General features: G+C 44.0%; 1 protein-coding gene across 1 annotated transcript in view; it reads left to right on the top strand.

Moving 5' to 3' along the window:
* Positions 1-573: 573 nt before the first annotated feature.
* LOC308427456 (DNA (cytosine-5)-methyltransferase 3C-like) overlaps positions 574-15,293 on the top strand; it is a gene marked incomplete at both ends in the record, with an annotated part of 28,413 nt that continues 13,693 nt past the window's right edge. Inside the window, 6 exon segments of the mRNA XM_080925576.1 lie at positions 574-730; positions 1,241-1,302; positions 9,021-9,140; positions 10,855-11,064; positions 13,731-13,869; positions 15,043-15,165. Coding sequence (XP_080781702.1) covers positions 574-730; positions 1,241-1,302; positions 9,021-9,140; positions 10,855-11,064; positions 13,731-13,869; positions 15,043-15,165 — 811 coding nt within the window.

The raw sequence follows: 15,293 nt of genomic DNA, 5'->3' as shown, positions 1-15,293 counted from the left end.
ACCACTGTTTCTCCTCTATCCTCCCTTCCCTTCAGAACATGAGATTCAGCTCCACCACCCCCACCTCCATCCCCACCCCATCACGAGTGAGGGAATGAGTGACAGGCCAAGTGACCAATGAGGCCCAGTGGATGGGCTGGGTTGGGGCTTATGCCCATGGAGAGGAGAGGGAAGGAGACCTGGAGACAGAGCCAACAAAGGGGTCATGGGAAAAGAGTGCACTGGCTTCTTGAGGCTCTGCAGAGGCTGGGCAGGGAGAAGGGAGCAGGGGTAGAAGGGGACATAAGTTGGTTGGAGCAAGAATGATGGCATACAACAGCTGGGATCTCAGATCCTAGCTCCCTCCTCTCCTGAGTGCTGGCATCTGAGTCTTCTAGACTACCTGGCACATGAGACCAAATCCAGAGCCTCTGAGTTCGATGAGCGGTCTGGGATAGGGCTCAGGAGATTGAGTCACAGGGGTCTCTCTTGAGCCAAGGACACAGAGCCCATGGTCGGGAAAGTTAAGGTGAGCTGCTCTCTCATTCCCCTGTCTCCTTCCTTCCTCTCCACTCTGGCCTTTTCCCACAGACAATGAAGGGTGGTAGCAGACTGTTCAGTGATGAGGAGGGTGTCAGTGAATGTGAGGACTGTATCATCATCAGTGAGTCCCGCAGCGACCAGTCTTCACACACGAAGGCAGTTCCTTTGACCCAAGTCTTGGAGGCAGTCAGTACAGTGGAGAGCAGAGGTAAGTGGGCCATTGAGGAGCTGAGGTGCTAACACGCCTTGGTTGGGGCAAGACCTTCTTCGTGGCTAAGGACAAAATAGGGAGATTCTGAGCACCCTCGTATGCCTCTTTTAAGAGAAATCACTCTGTTCCTGCAAGGCATGGGCAAAGCCAAAGCTCTGTCTTGACTTTGCCCACAGCTACTTACTTCTTTTTCCTATTTGAGACTATGAGGAAGAGCACCCAAGGTGTCTGGTCCCTTACTTTGCCATTCCTGGTAGAGCTGGTCTCAGTGTGTCTGGATCATTGGTCCTCTTGCTGTGCTGACGGTGGCATCATTATGGGTGAGAGGACCCCAAATGTTAACTGCTCAGCTTTTAGGGAGGAAGGCATGAACCTGGCCCTGTGCCCAGTTTCTGAGTACAAAGAAGATACAGAGACACTGCATGGTCCCTGTTTATGGTTGGCCTGTCAGCAAGAAGCCTTTAGCCCTGTCCTTTGAATGTGTACTCTGATTCTTGTCATCCACAGAGTGGAGAAGAAGCTCATCACCAACCAAGAGGAAAGTCTCCAGCCTGATTAGTTACATTCAGGTACTTTCTCCTCCTTTTCTGGGGCTCTGAGCCTTTCTTTTAGCTTTCACCCTGTTGGTATCCTGAGACTCAAGATATTTGCAATCTAGAAGTTAAGTACAAACCTTTACTTGTTTAGTTCACCAAGCTGAAAAGTTTTGAGTTATTGGGTCCTTTCTATGTTTCTGAAATTATTTCTTTGTTTATGTGATCAATATTGTGTTGGTTTGAGTGTGCCCAGGGAGTGGCATTATTTGGAGGTGTGGCCTTGTTAGAGTAGGTGTGTCACTGCAGGCTTTGGCTTTAAAACCCACATTCTAGCTGCTTGGAAGCCAGTCTTCTGTTTGCCTTTGGAGCAAAATGTTGAACTCTCAGTTCCTCCTGCACTATGCCTGCCTATGCTCTCATCTTGATGATAATGGACTGAACCTCTGAACCTCTGAACTTGTAAGCTGGTCTCAGTTACATGTTGTCCTTATAAGAGTTGCCTTGGTCATGGTGTCTGTTCACAGTGGTAAAACCCTACCTAAGACAGAAGATGGTACCAGGAGTGGGGTATTGCTATGATAGGCCTGAGCATGCTTTTGTTTGCAAGAATGTGTATTTGGGGGCTTTGGATTTGGAAAGCAGTGGAATGCTTTAAGTGGGGCTTACTAAGATATCCTAGTAGAAATATGGAAGATTTTGTTGCTGAGGGTAATTTGAACTGTTCAGACCTGGCCCAAGATATTTCAGAGAAAAAGAATTTCAGTATGTGACCTAGAGGCTGTTTTTGTGGTATTTTGGTGAAGAATGTGGCTGCCTTTTGCCCTTGTCTGAAGAGTCTACCTGAGGCTAAGTTAAAGAGATTTATTCTACTTTCATTGACTATGAAAGTCTCAAAAAAGCCCAGCAGAGACTTTGTTCTCTGCTTTAGTCTTATGAAGAATGTTTTAATGAAAAGAAGCTGAAAAGGGAAAAATATAAAATATAAAATGTATGGTTCAAGTCATAAATGGGCACCAGGATGTGAAAGGAAGCTGAACCCTGTGTTCAAGGGGATAGCAGATTAAGGGAGTGGTGATTTGGGGCAAGATCCTATTCAGTGACATTTATTGTTCATAATTTTGCAGTTGAACAAGGAATAATTATATCTATCTAGGCATTATTATTACTTGGTTATTGTTTTTATTTGGACTTTTAATCTATAATGGACTACAATCCAGAAATGGAGGGCACACATGTGATCCAGATTGTGAGGTGGAAGACACAGACTTTTGATCCGGATCTTGAGGAACAGTGGCCATGAAAAACTTAGGCCCAGGCAAGGTGATACACACCTTTAACCCCGGAGACAAAGTGAAACAAATCTCTGAGTTCTAGGTCAATCTATAGAGCAAGTTTCAGGACAGCCAAGCTTAGGCAATAAAGGAATTGGGAAACAGAAATCTGATAATAATGTAATAGAAAAAGAGAGCTATGTTCCAGCTCCAGTAAGCAGAAGAACTTGGCAGCTCTGGCCATGTGGCTCTGGCTTTAGAGTCAAGAATAGAAGGGACTACGAGGACAATTGATGCCGGTTAGCTAGAGCTAAGAATTTAATAGTGGTTAAGAAGAGACAAACATCACTAAGGTGAAATCTTCTGAGAAGTATTTTCTAGGAGCACAAAAAAGCTGTGTTCCAAAGACAGCCAAGGTTGTATGTACCTCATGCTGCAGCTGGTCTTGGTAATCACCAGTATTGGTACTGGTTTTGAAGGTATGAAGGGATTATGAAGAGTATTTGAGGCTCAACACTATAAGAGGCCATGGAAGGCCACTGGTGAAAGTTTAGCCTCAGCTCCAGTAGATGGCTCAGGTCTGAAAAGATCATGCAAAGAAGTTGAGGCTTGGCACCATGGAAAGAGCTGTTAGTGAAACCTCATTTTAGTTGACGACCCTAGCATAGTGGACATGCCAGTATCATGGGATGATCACCAAGAATAGCAACAGTAGTAGAGTGGAGTCAATCAGAGTCTAGAGTGCTATAGAAGGCAGAGTTGGAGGAGTAATGCAAGCCCCTTGGAGGAGCCCAGAGGATCATGTGTGGATCCCAGACATTGGAACAAGAAGTTGACTTGGAGACCGCTGGATGTTGGAGATGCCAGAGCCCTAGATTATCTGCAGAGGCAAGTCGCTAAAAGGGAGTGGAACCAAGCCAGGATGGAGAAATTTGTTGTAGAAAACAAAGATGTAAAAGGAGTTGGAGATCTGAAGACTGCTTTGATATCAGACATGGAGACTGGGATTTGCCCAGCTGGTTTCCTGTCTTGCTTTAGAGATTACAGTTAAGTGATCGGATGAATCCCAGCAGAGACTTTGAACTTTGGACGTTTATCATTGTTGAGATTACTAGACTATGGGGACTTTTAAGTTGGACTAAATGTATTCCGCATTATGTTATGTTTAGGTATGGTTCCCATAGACTCATGTGTTTAAACAAGCCTCTTGGGGCCAGGGAGTGGAATGTGACATTTGTATATGCTTAATCTAGGGAGTGGCACTATTTGGAGGTGTGCCCTTGTTGGAGTAGGTGTCTCACTGGGTATGGATTTTAAGACCCCCATCCTAGCTCCTAGAAGCCAGTCTTTTCCTAGTGGCCTTCAGATGAAGATGTAGAACTCTCAGCTCCTCCGGCACTTTGGCTGCCTGAATGCTGCCATGCTCCCACCTCGATGATACTGGACTGAACCTCTGAACTTGTAAGCCTGTCTCAGTTACATGTTGTCCTTATAAGAACTGCCTTGGTCATGGAGTCTGTTCACAGCAGTAATACCCTAACTAAAACAAATATTGTGATAAGCTACTTAATACATCAAAATGCACTTATTCCAACTTGGTCATACCATGTTCGGACTTTCTGCTTTGCCTTATTTTGTTTTGTGTTGAGACGGGATCTGGCTTTGTATCTCTGCTGAGCCTGCAGACCTTTGTGCAGACAAGACTACAGTCATGTCACCCACATGACTTTTGTTTTTTTCTTGCTGGTTCTCATGCCCACAGCCATAGCATGTAACTGTATTCCAAACTTTAAGTTTTGGTTTTTAGGTTTCTTATATCAAAAACATGATACAATGCAAACAAACAAAAAACCTAAACCAAATGAACCCTCAAACATTAAATACCTGTGAATGAACCCAACCAAGAACGTGAAAGTGAATGTGAACTTGTCATAATGAGAACTTTATGACATTGAAAAAAGAAGTGAAAGATGAATCTAGATGATAAAAAAAGACCTTTTTGGATAAACAGAATTAGTGTTGTGAAAATGGCTGTAGAGCAACAATTTACAGCTTTCATCTGTAAATAACTACAATCTTCATAAGGATTCTAACGGCATTTTTCAGATCACTAGAAAAAAATAATAAAAGAATTTATGTGGAAATACAAAGACTACAAAATAAACAAATTGTTTCTGGGCAGAGGGACCACTGTTAGAGGTATCACAATACTCCACCTCAGATGATACTACTAAACTATGATACTGGTATGAAATGGCAGTTCATTAGAACTGAATAGAGGGCCTAGAGGTAAACCTACCCAGGTAGGGACACCTAATTTTTGGCAAAGATATCAAAAACACATCCTGACAAAAGGATTCAACAAATGGTGTTGGCAAAGAGTTGGGTATCCATCTTGTAGTCATTTGAATAAGAATGGCCTCTATGGGGCTGGAAAGATGACTCAGAGGTTAAGAGCACTGACTACTCTTCCAGAGGTCCTGAGTTCAATTCCCAGCAACCACATCGTGGCTCACAACCATCTGTAATGAGATCTGATGCCCTCTTCTGGTGTGTCTGAACACAGCGACAGTGTACTCATATAATAATAAATATTTAAAAAAAAAAAAAAGAATGGCCTCTATGGGCTCATGTATTTGAATACTTGGCTCCCAGTTGGTGGAACTGCTTGGGAAGGATTAAAAGGTGTGGTCTTGTTGAGGATGGTGTCACTGGGAATGGCCTTTGAGGTTTCAAAATCCCACACCATTCTGGTTAGCTTTTACTGCCTCCTACCTGTGGGTAAAGATATGAGCTCTAATCTGTACCTACCATCATACCTTTCTTCTCTCTTCAAGGACTCTTATAACCCACTGAAACTGCAAGCCCAATTAAATGTTCTCTTTTATAAGTTGCCTTGGTCATGTGCTTTGTCCCTGCAATAAAAAGCGTAACTAAAGTAGAGGGGTTTAAAATGCCATTCATATCTCTTACCCTGTACTAAACTCAATTCAAAGTGGATCAAAGACTTTGACTTAAACCTTTAAGTGCTTTAAAACGCTAGTGGAAAATACATATGGTACAGTTCAAAGGTATTGGCAGAAACTTCCTGAACAGGATTCTAGTAGCATCGTTGGAAATAATAGCCCCAAGAATAAACAAACACAACCACATTAATCCAGACATTGCTGCACTGCAAGGCTGGAGAAATGGCTCTGTGGTTAAGAGCACTGGCTGCTCTTTCAGAAATCCTGAGCTCAATTCCCAGTATGTACATGGTAGCTCACACTTTCCTGTATTTCCAGCCCCAAGGCTTCTGACACTCCAACAGACATTCATGTAAGCAAAACACCAAAGCTCATGGAATAAAAATAAATTAATACTAATAAAAACCTTTCTGCCCAGCAAAGAAAATAACCTACAGAATGGAAGAAAGTCATTGCCATCAAACTTTAGGCAGGAGGTCGGTATTCAGAATATACACAGAACTGCAAAATGTAAATACTCAAGTTGGTTATATTTAGTTTATATTTGAAATTTAGCTTAGCTATTAGTAAGTCCCACCCCCACACTACATATTTTTCTTGCTCTTAGTGTAGTTTTTTTTTTGTTTGTTTGATTTTTTTGAGACAGGGCTTTTCTGTGTTGCTCTGGTTATTCTGTAACTTGCTCTGTAGAGCAGGCTGGTTTCAAACTCAGAGATTCACTTGCTTCTGTCTTCTGAGTGCTGGCATTAAAGGTGTGTGCCGCTACCTTCTGGCTCGTTATAATTATTTTAAAAAATTGCTTTTTGTATTTAATGTTTGAGTGTTCTGCTGCATATACATCTGCAGGCCAGAATTACAGATGGTTGTGAGCCACCATGTGGTTGCTGGGAATTGAACTCAGGACTTCTGGAAGAGCAGCCAATTCATCAGGCCTGAGCTATAGTTTTTCTAGCATTCTTTTTCCCCTTCATTTTATCATTCTCTTGTTGGCTTAGGTTTGTCAGGCATCAGGGATGATACAGACAAATCACAGCAGTAAGCCTGAACCTCCTGGTCTACACAGAATGCTAAGTGCTGAGTCATTTCTCCATCCCCCACTATATACTTTTCAATGCAAGTATTTAATAAACAGTCATGCTCATGTCAGCAAGATATTGTAGATTGTCTTGCCATAGTTGAATAAATTTAAAAATGTTAAGTACATGTAGCTTGTAATAATAATAATTAATAATAATAAATATACAACAACAATAAAACAGCAATGTGCTTCATAAAACACACAGTGGATTATTTAGATGGTTTTAAATTATTTTACCATGAATAAAGTATAAATAAGAAACATCTTAACAAGAATGTCTTTCTTTTAAAAAGCAGTCTCACTAGTGCTGGCTGGTGTAGAGTTCAGTGCAGACCAGGCTGGCCTTGAACTCATAGAGAACCTCCAGTCTGTGAGCTCTGAACACTGGGATTAAGGGTATGGGTCACCACCAGGAAAGACAGGGAGAATCTCATTGGCCGGCCATGTCTTTGCTCCCAGAGCTTTATAAACTTGCCAGAAGGACCTGGGTGGCAGATCCTTTCAGTGTTTCTTTCTCAGATCTTGATACTTCCTTTTGGGTTGCTCTAGAGATCTGCTCTCCTGACTATGGTTTGGTCTCTCACATCCCTTTCATTCTTTTTTTTAGCTTGAGATATTTTATCTGGTGCATTAGCAACCATTGCTTCTGCCTTAATTTCAGATGTTAAGCAAATTAATTTGAGTGTCTTCCCATTTCTGACGGCACTTCACGAGACAGCGGTCGACAATTGTAGTCACCAAGTGGTTCTGAAGACGCAATGCCAGCAACAGCTTGTTCAGGCTGAGACTGGGCTGGTTTCTGACTCAGCAAGCTGGGATGGAGCTCCAACCTCTGGATGCAGTCTGATGCTACTCAGCATGAACTGGGCAGCACTCTCAAAGGCTGCTGTGTTGGCTCCAAGTTCTTTTCCACAACAGACAGAGGCTTCCACATTGGCGCAAAGTCTATTCATGCCTCCAATTGTGGCTTGAGAGGCAGGAGACCCAGGCCACATACCTGGTCCCCGCGCTGGCCTGCCATCTTGTTGCCAGGATCTACAGCCCATTGACCACTCCCAGCTTTACTGCGTCACTCAGGGCCTGTGAGCTCACTGCTTTTGGCTTTGAGGGAGTTTCCAAGAATCTGAATCTCATAGCAAAAGGGGATATTTCACTGTTGTCTGAAGTTGCTGCTACTCTTCCTTTCCCCCCAAACTCGGGGGTGATGGATTGTCTTTACTTTGAATTTGATCGTGTCTTTAAATGCTTCTGCAGCTGGTGGCACAAGGTAAATTACTTGCTTGCTTGCTTTGCAAATGAAGAAGAAAATTTAATCTTCTTTTAATTGAACATTCAGTTACTTCTAATTCTTAGAAAAACATTGTTGATGGAGGCTGAAGAGATGGCTCAGCAGTTACATTAAGTGCACTGGCTGATGTTCCAGAGGACCTGGGTTCAGTTTCCAGTACCACTATGGCATCTCACAACTGTCTATAGCCTCTGTTCCAGGGAATCTGACACCCTTGTATAGACAAACATGCAGGCAAAATACCAATGCACTTGAAATAAAAATAAATTATTAATAATTAATAAATTTATTATTTATTGTTTATTTTATTGTGATGAATCTTTTGCCTGCGAGTTTATCTGTGAACTGTCCCTGATGCCTTCAGAGCTTAGGAGAGGGTGTGGGATCCCCTGAAACTGGGGTGACAGGCAGTTATTAGTTATCTTGTGGGTGCTAAGAACCAAACCCTAGTTCTCTGGATGAGCAGCCAGAGAACAGCTAGTGCTCTTAACCACCGAGCCATTTCTTCAGCCTTGAAATTTTGCTTACTGAACATGGACAGAGACGTTTCTGTCACACTGTTTGCTATGAAAGCACTTACACTGTCATGAGTATTCTATGCACCAGTTTCTATATCAAAATGAACTCCGTTTGTTCTTTGCTCCAGTGTCTTCCAGGGATCCATCAAAGGTCACAGGGGCAGACAAGGTCTTTGTTTCAATTTTGGAGCAATGATCACAGCAGGAGGGACAGGTGTGGTTGAAGGAAGGAAGGAATAAAGTCTCTTTCTGGGCTGTCCAAAGAACTTCAGTGGCTTTGGCCAAAGGACTCCCTGTCACCTTCTAGTCTGGTTCCTGTAGGTTTGGGACCACTGTAGTTTGCCATATTTTTGTGGGAAGACTGGCTGTCTGTGAGATGAGGGACTTGACTCTAGGGTGGAGAAATTCTGGAGAACGGGTCCTCTCTGTCCTTTATCTCTTCTAAGCCAGCCTGTTTCCTTCTCGTGGTGAAAGAGGTTCCTATAAAGTCTTATTATAGCAGTACGGGTTGGGTGGAAGTATGGTAGGGCCCCCAGCATGACATCATTGTGAATTTTCGTGCCTTTCACTTTTCTTGGCTGTATTGCTTGTGTGACTTTGTTCCACTGTAAAGCTGTTTCCTTTCCCCAGGACCTCACAGGAGATGGAGATGAAGATGGGGATAGTGAGGTGGGGGACAGCAGTGGCTCTGGCACACCAGTGATGCCCAAACTCTTCTGGAAGACCAGGACACCCTCTAAAACCCCATCAGTAAGTCCCTTCTGGCTGAGCCCAGGCTCTTCCCACCACTCACAAACCTGAATAGAAAATAAGGCTAAGGACATTCAGCAAGTCTGTCCATGTCTGTGTTTACATCTATAATTAAACCTTTAAAAATTATTTCACTTTTATCCACACATGAGTGCCTATGTTCTTGTGGGTCAGAAGAAGACCTGGGGTTCCTGGAGATGGGGTTCCAGACAGGTGGAAGCAACCTAAGGAGGGTGCTTAGAACAGAACCTATTCTTTTGGAAGAGCAGTAAGGACTCTCAACTGTTCAGCCATTACTCCAACCCCTAAATCTTTTGGTTAATTACCTCCAGCTCATTTCATTAAAATCAGCAACTAAAGGTAGCTGCAGGATGAGGTCTGCCTCCCCCCCCCCCCTTTTTTTAAACCTTTTCGAACATGACTGATTTATTTGACAAATTCAAATTTTACTTGTCAAAGTATACTGAGAGGGCAGGGCTTGGGATAATTATTTCATTAGAAGCAATCACATAAAAAAATTTTTTTTACAGTTAATTGACCATGTGATAGTATCTAAAGGAAAGGCAAAACTTTAAAAACAACCACAAACAATGTCGTGTGTGTGTGTGTGTGTGTGTGTGTGTGTGTGAGAGAGAGAGAGAGAGAGAGAGAGAGAGAGAGAGAGAGAGAGAGAGAGTGTGGGGGTGATATTTACAAATGTCAGCAAAGGAAACAACTAGCTTACAGTACTGAGGCATGAGGCATGCTAACACTAGCAGTGACCCTTTAGTTCAATTCAACACACAGTCTGGACTGAGTCTGTGCAAGATACTAGGTACTGGGGATATGGGGAAAACACACACACATACACACCACACATCCTCCATCTCCTTAGCAAGCACACTAATAGCATTTACAAAGGTGTTGTGGTGAGGCATAAAGCACTCTTCTAAGGCCAAGGATGGAGATGTTTCTTCAGGTGACACCACTCACCTCCACTTCAATCTGAAGTGGGTTGGCAGGTCAGAGCCTGCTAAGAAAATGTGGCATCTCTGTCAAAGGAAAATGACTTATTTCTTCCATGGCTTTATATATATGAAAATGAAAAAGTATTCAAGGGTAAATATTTAAATTTCTCTCATGTTGACCCATTTGAAGAAATGGATTAAGAGAAAGAGGATGAAGAAAGTGTTTAAAGGGAAAAGGACACCGTTCTAGTAACACAGTCATGGGCTGCTCAAGGCAGCACTCTGCCTCCCTTTTTTGAGTGTTAGATGGGTCCCTAAGCCTTATGGCTTCACTTTGGCCCATCCTTGTTGGAACCCTGTTGAGGAGGCAAGAATGCCCATTGCCTTGTTCTGGCTTACCTTGGAGCTGAGCTGAAAGCCATTGATGGTTATCACCGGTCTCTCTTGTGCCTTTTCTTTCTGTCTTGAGGGAACCCTAGCAGATCCAGCACTTTCTTGTGTTTCCAGATGCACAGGATCCAGTTAACCAGGCACCCTGCCCTTCCTGAGCTCAGCTTCAGAGCCTCAAGTGGGCATGTTATACCCAGGAACTTATTCCGTTTCTGCTTTAGGGTCAATGACCACCAGCTCTTGTTCTTTATAAAACAAAAGGGTCCTGGTTTGTTTCTTCACTCTTGCTTGCATGGGAACTAATAGAGGGTGGCTGTTCATATACACCCCCACCAGTCTTGCTTTGCTGGGACTCAACCCTGTTCTTCTGTCTACAGTCCCCCAGTTGGCAAGCAACCACCTCAGGAAGCACATCCTGGCTGTCCCCTGCCAGCTCTTACCCCACCATTGACCTCACAGATGAAGATGTGATACCCCAGAGCATTGGTACCCCATCTGGTGACCTGAGCCCGGACAGCCATCAGGAGGACATGGGTACTGCACAGGTGGATGCAGAGAGCAGAGGTGGAGACGGCACTGAGTATCAGGTACCACTGAGATGGGATGTATGCATATGTGTATACCATATGTGTATGCCCTCAGAGGCCAAAAGAAGGTGTTAGATCCCCTAGAACTGGAATTACAGACAGTTATGAGTAACAGTGTGGGTACTGGGAATCGAACCTGTGTCTTCTGGAAGAACTAATAAACAATCTCTCTAGAACCCTTCACCTTTTTTTGAGCCAACACCTTTCACTGGCTCAGAGCTCACCAACTGGGCTCCATTGGTTGGCCAGGAGGCTATAGGGATCCTTCAGTCTGAACCTTCCCAGTGTTGGGATTTCAGGCACATGCCAACACAAACAGCTTTTGGCTTTGTGGGAGTTAATTAGCAAAAGATTTAGTGTAGATCTAGGCAGACACTTGTGGGATGGAGACTTAAGACAAGGGTCCTTTCCTCTCCAGAATGGCATAGACTTCTTGTCTCTCAGGCTTTAACAATTTTAATATATTGTTACTAATTATTTGAAAATGTCATGCATATATGCAATGTCTTTTAATCATATTCACCCTATACTTCCCTCTTTCTTCCAGATCATTCCACCTTCATCACCCCCCCTTTAAAAACAATTTACTTAATCCAACTTGTGCTGCCTGTATACTCCTAGGTATGGGGACATCACAAGAGTAGTGGTTGACCTACCATTTTAAAAACAAAAGATTTATTTATTTTATATATATGAGTATATATGTTTCTGTCATCAGACACACCAGAAGAGAGCATTGGATCCCATTACAGATGGTTATGAGCCACCATGTGGTTGCTGGGATTTGAACTAAGGACCTCTGGAAGAGCAGTTAGCGCTCTTAACCAGTGAGCCATCTCTCCAGCTCCCTTAATTTTTCTAAGAGCAAGAAAAATAATAGGTTATCAAATCTGAGGAGAAACTTCCTGCAGTTGTGCCTTGTGACCAGCAGGGAGAGGAAGAAGATAAGTGTCCTGGCCTATGCTGGCCACTAAAGCATCACACATGTGCACAATGACTTGTGGGCCTTGGGAGAGGGAATGCTTGCTTTGATCCAGTGAGACATACACATGTTTCTAGAAAGGGTCAGATGGCAATAAGATATAGTAGGAGCCTACCTCGTACTCACTGCTCATGTTGACTAGAGCACGTCCTTGGCACGATGATAGCCATACCACAGAGTTAAGGCTGTGAGCATTAGATTGGGCTGTGTGAAATCAAGCATTGCAGCCTGAGACATCTCATCTGTTCTACAGTTTTGAGGAGCAGCCCAAAGCACCTTATTTATCTTCCCTTGTACTAGGAATCTCACCCCACCCACAATTCATTTTTGCCTTGTCTGGATACTTGGATCAGGCAACCGGAAGTCATGATCAAGACTCAATCGTTGTGAGTAGTAAGAGCTCAGTCTGCCAGCTAGACTGGGAATTATGACTGCTGGCTTGTGAGGTATCTCATGATAGAATGATCCGGAGAGCTGTGCTTTCAGTTTCAAACAAGTGCATCTTATTCAGTGTGTAGCAAGCAAGCGTACAAACAGCAAGCAGCAGAGAAATGCAGCAGGTAGACAGATAAACATCCACATATCAGGTGCTCACAATACCCAGCTGAAGTAACCAGAGAAACCCAACTGGGTGAACAAGCAAAAGAAATGTCATGAAATCACCAAACACAGATGACTTGGGAAGCCCCACTGACAGCATCAAGAAGCTGGGCTTCTCGATGAAAAAGCGTCACAGAAAATCTCATCACTATGGATGAGTTTCTGTCCTTCCATCCCGCCGGCAGCCATCTCTACCCCATGGGATAAACAAGAGCACCCTCTGTTGAAAACGGATTTACTTCTGGCCTTTCTCAAGGGTGCTATGTTTTTAATGCCCACAGCTGTTTGCTCTTCTTTCCTTCCTGGCACAGTGTCAGGGGAGCAGTCTGCCTAGGACAGGGAGGTTTGGAAGATACTTGAAAGAAGTAGGCTTGAGTCTGAGACAATGGAAGGCCTTTCATTTCCAAATCCAGCTTTCAATGAGCCTAAGCAGCAAGTGACAATTGACCAGTGTAACATATGTCCCAGGGGCAGCAGCCATACTGCAGAATGTGCTACCCAGAGGCTGTGAACTCTCTTCAAGCAGGCCTAGAAAAGGAGCTGAGGCCAGTTGTCTTCTCCCTTAGTCTGTGGACTGTTTATCTCCTCTGAGTCATTAGGCTCCCCATGACTCTCCTGCAACCCCTATCAGTCTGTCCTACTTGGCCAAGTGCCTAGTCAGACATGTAAATTGCCATGGCCCTTAGAATGAAGAATGCTTCACTCCATTTGCATCTTCTCAGAGAAGGCGCAAGGAGAAGTCCATTGTCTGAGGGTAAGGTAAAAATGCTGCAGGCTTCTGTGTTTCAAGTAACAAAGCTGAGTTGAAACTCTCCTTTGGGGGAGAGCTGACCACTGTGATTCTACAGGGAAGAGGTCATATCTCTGGTGCCTGCCCCCACGATCAGTCCCCTTAAAACCTGTCCCCTCAAAAGCAGGACCCCGTAGCAAAACGCAGCCCAGGACAGCTGCCTAGCTCTGAAAAACACCACTGTTTAGGGAATGCAGGCCCCAGCAGGGGGAGTCCCTGGGTTCTCCCTGGCACAGATCTCATTCCCCTGTTCCCATTCATGGACAGAGTTTGCCTTTATTTGTGTTTTGGCAGAAAGCCAGGGTGCGAGCTGGCAAGACCTTCCCCAGCAGCCCTGGAGAGTCACTGGAGGACCAGCTGAAGTGGTCCATGGAGGAGTGGGCCTACAGGGGCTTCAAGCCCATTGGGACTGAGGGCCTCAACAAGGAGCCAGGTGGGAATGAACCCAGGAAACATGGGGTACTGTCTGTGAGTGTTCTGTTTTTTGTTTTTTCCTTCTGCCTTCCGATTTCTTAATATCTACAGTGCTCATGAGAGAAGAATCAAATCTCCTAAGTTGATCTGAATCACTCACCCCTGTGTGTGACAACCAGGCTAACCTTGGGGGCACATCCAGCCTCCTATAATCTTTGGACACCTGATTTTCTTCTTATTTTTTACTATTAATGGCATATATAATCACTGGCCAGTGTCACTTTGTTATCAAACGTTCCTTAATTTTTTCATTTTTGAGACAACAGTCTCACTATGTATTGCTTGTCTGGTCATGGGCTGGAATTCTAAGCGTATATCACCACATCAGGCTTCTTCATGGCTTTGGATGGGCATCTAATTTTCTTTCCTAGTGTGTGTATGGGGAAGAGTCAGATTCATCCATGCCCACTATGATTCAATAGGTTCAATAAAAATAGAAATAAACATTACTGAATGGAAGCCACAGCATGTAGTTAGTTTGTAGTCGTTTCATTGTAGACGATCAGGTGAAATTAATGTTAATTATAAATTTAGACCTAATGTTTCCCACCCCACCCCCACCTCTGACATAATATTTTTAAGCTTAGCATTTTCACATTTAGTATCTCTATATTGTTAGTCCACCTTTCTCTTTGTACCGTCCTAAAAATTATGCCAATAGGTAAAGGTTAAACAGAAATTGATTAATGAATACATATGAATTCACTTCATAAGTTGGCTAAATAGGTTCCAAGGTTGAAGCCAGTCCAAATTTACCAAATCAGTAGCATCTCCTGACAATTTGGACCTGACCCTCTGTGAAATCCTGTCCCTCATAGCATTTCAAATGCTTAGCAGCTGCATGCTCCTGTTGGCCACTGGCAGACATCACTGTCTGGTACAGCAATGATCTGGCTCTCTGGACAGATTCACTTACATACTCATGTGTAAACCTGTAAACAGAGTTTGGCCTGCTTCCTGGGTGAGGGGAGCTTTGAACTGGCTTCTGCTCCTGACTCCCCTCTGGAGTTCTCTGTGCCCATCATGGTCCTTGCTCTAGAAGCAGCTGGGTCCCAGGCAATAAATACAGTCTTGTCCTAGGCCTGCCTTGTCTCTTAGACCCTTCAGTCACACCCGCCTGCTTCCCTTGCAGAGAGCAAAACTCGAAGACGCACAACCAATGACTCTGGCGCTTCTGAGTTCTCTACCCCACCCAAGCGCCTCAAGACAAACAGCTATGGTGGGAAGGACCGAGGGGAGGATGAGGAGAGCCGAGGTGATTTGGGGAGATGCTGCAAGGCCTGGGGATGCCTGGTGCAGAACTGTGAGCAGCAGGCCCTCAGGACCACTGCACTGTGGGATACAGGGGTGCAAGGCTGAGGGTCAGGAGAGATTTCTTCACCT

This window comes from Micromys minutus (assembly GCF_963924665.1).
Source record: "Micromys minutus genome assembly, chromosome: 11".
Classification (NCBI taxonomy): Eukaryota; Metazoa; Chordata; class Mammalia; order Rodentia; family Muridae; genus Micromys; species Micromys minutus.
This window is presented reverse-complemented; position numbering and strand designations above follow the sequence as displayed.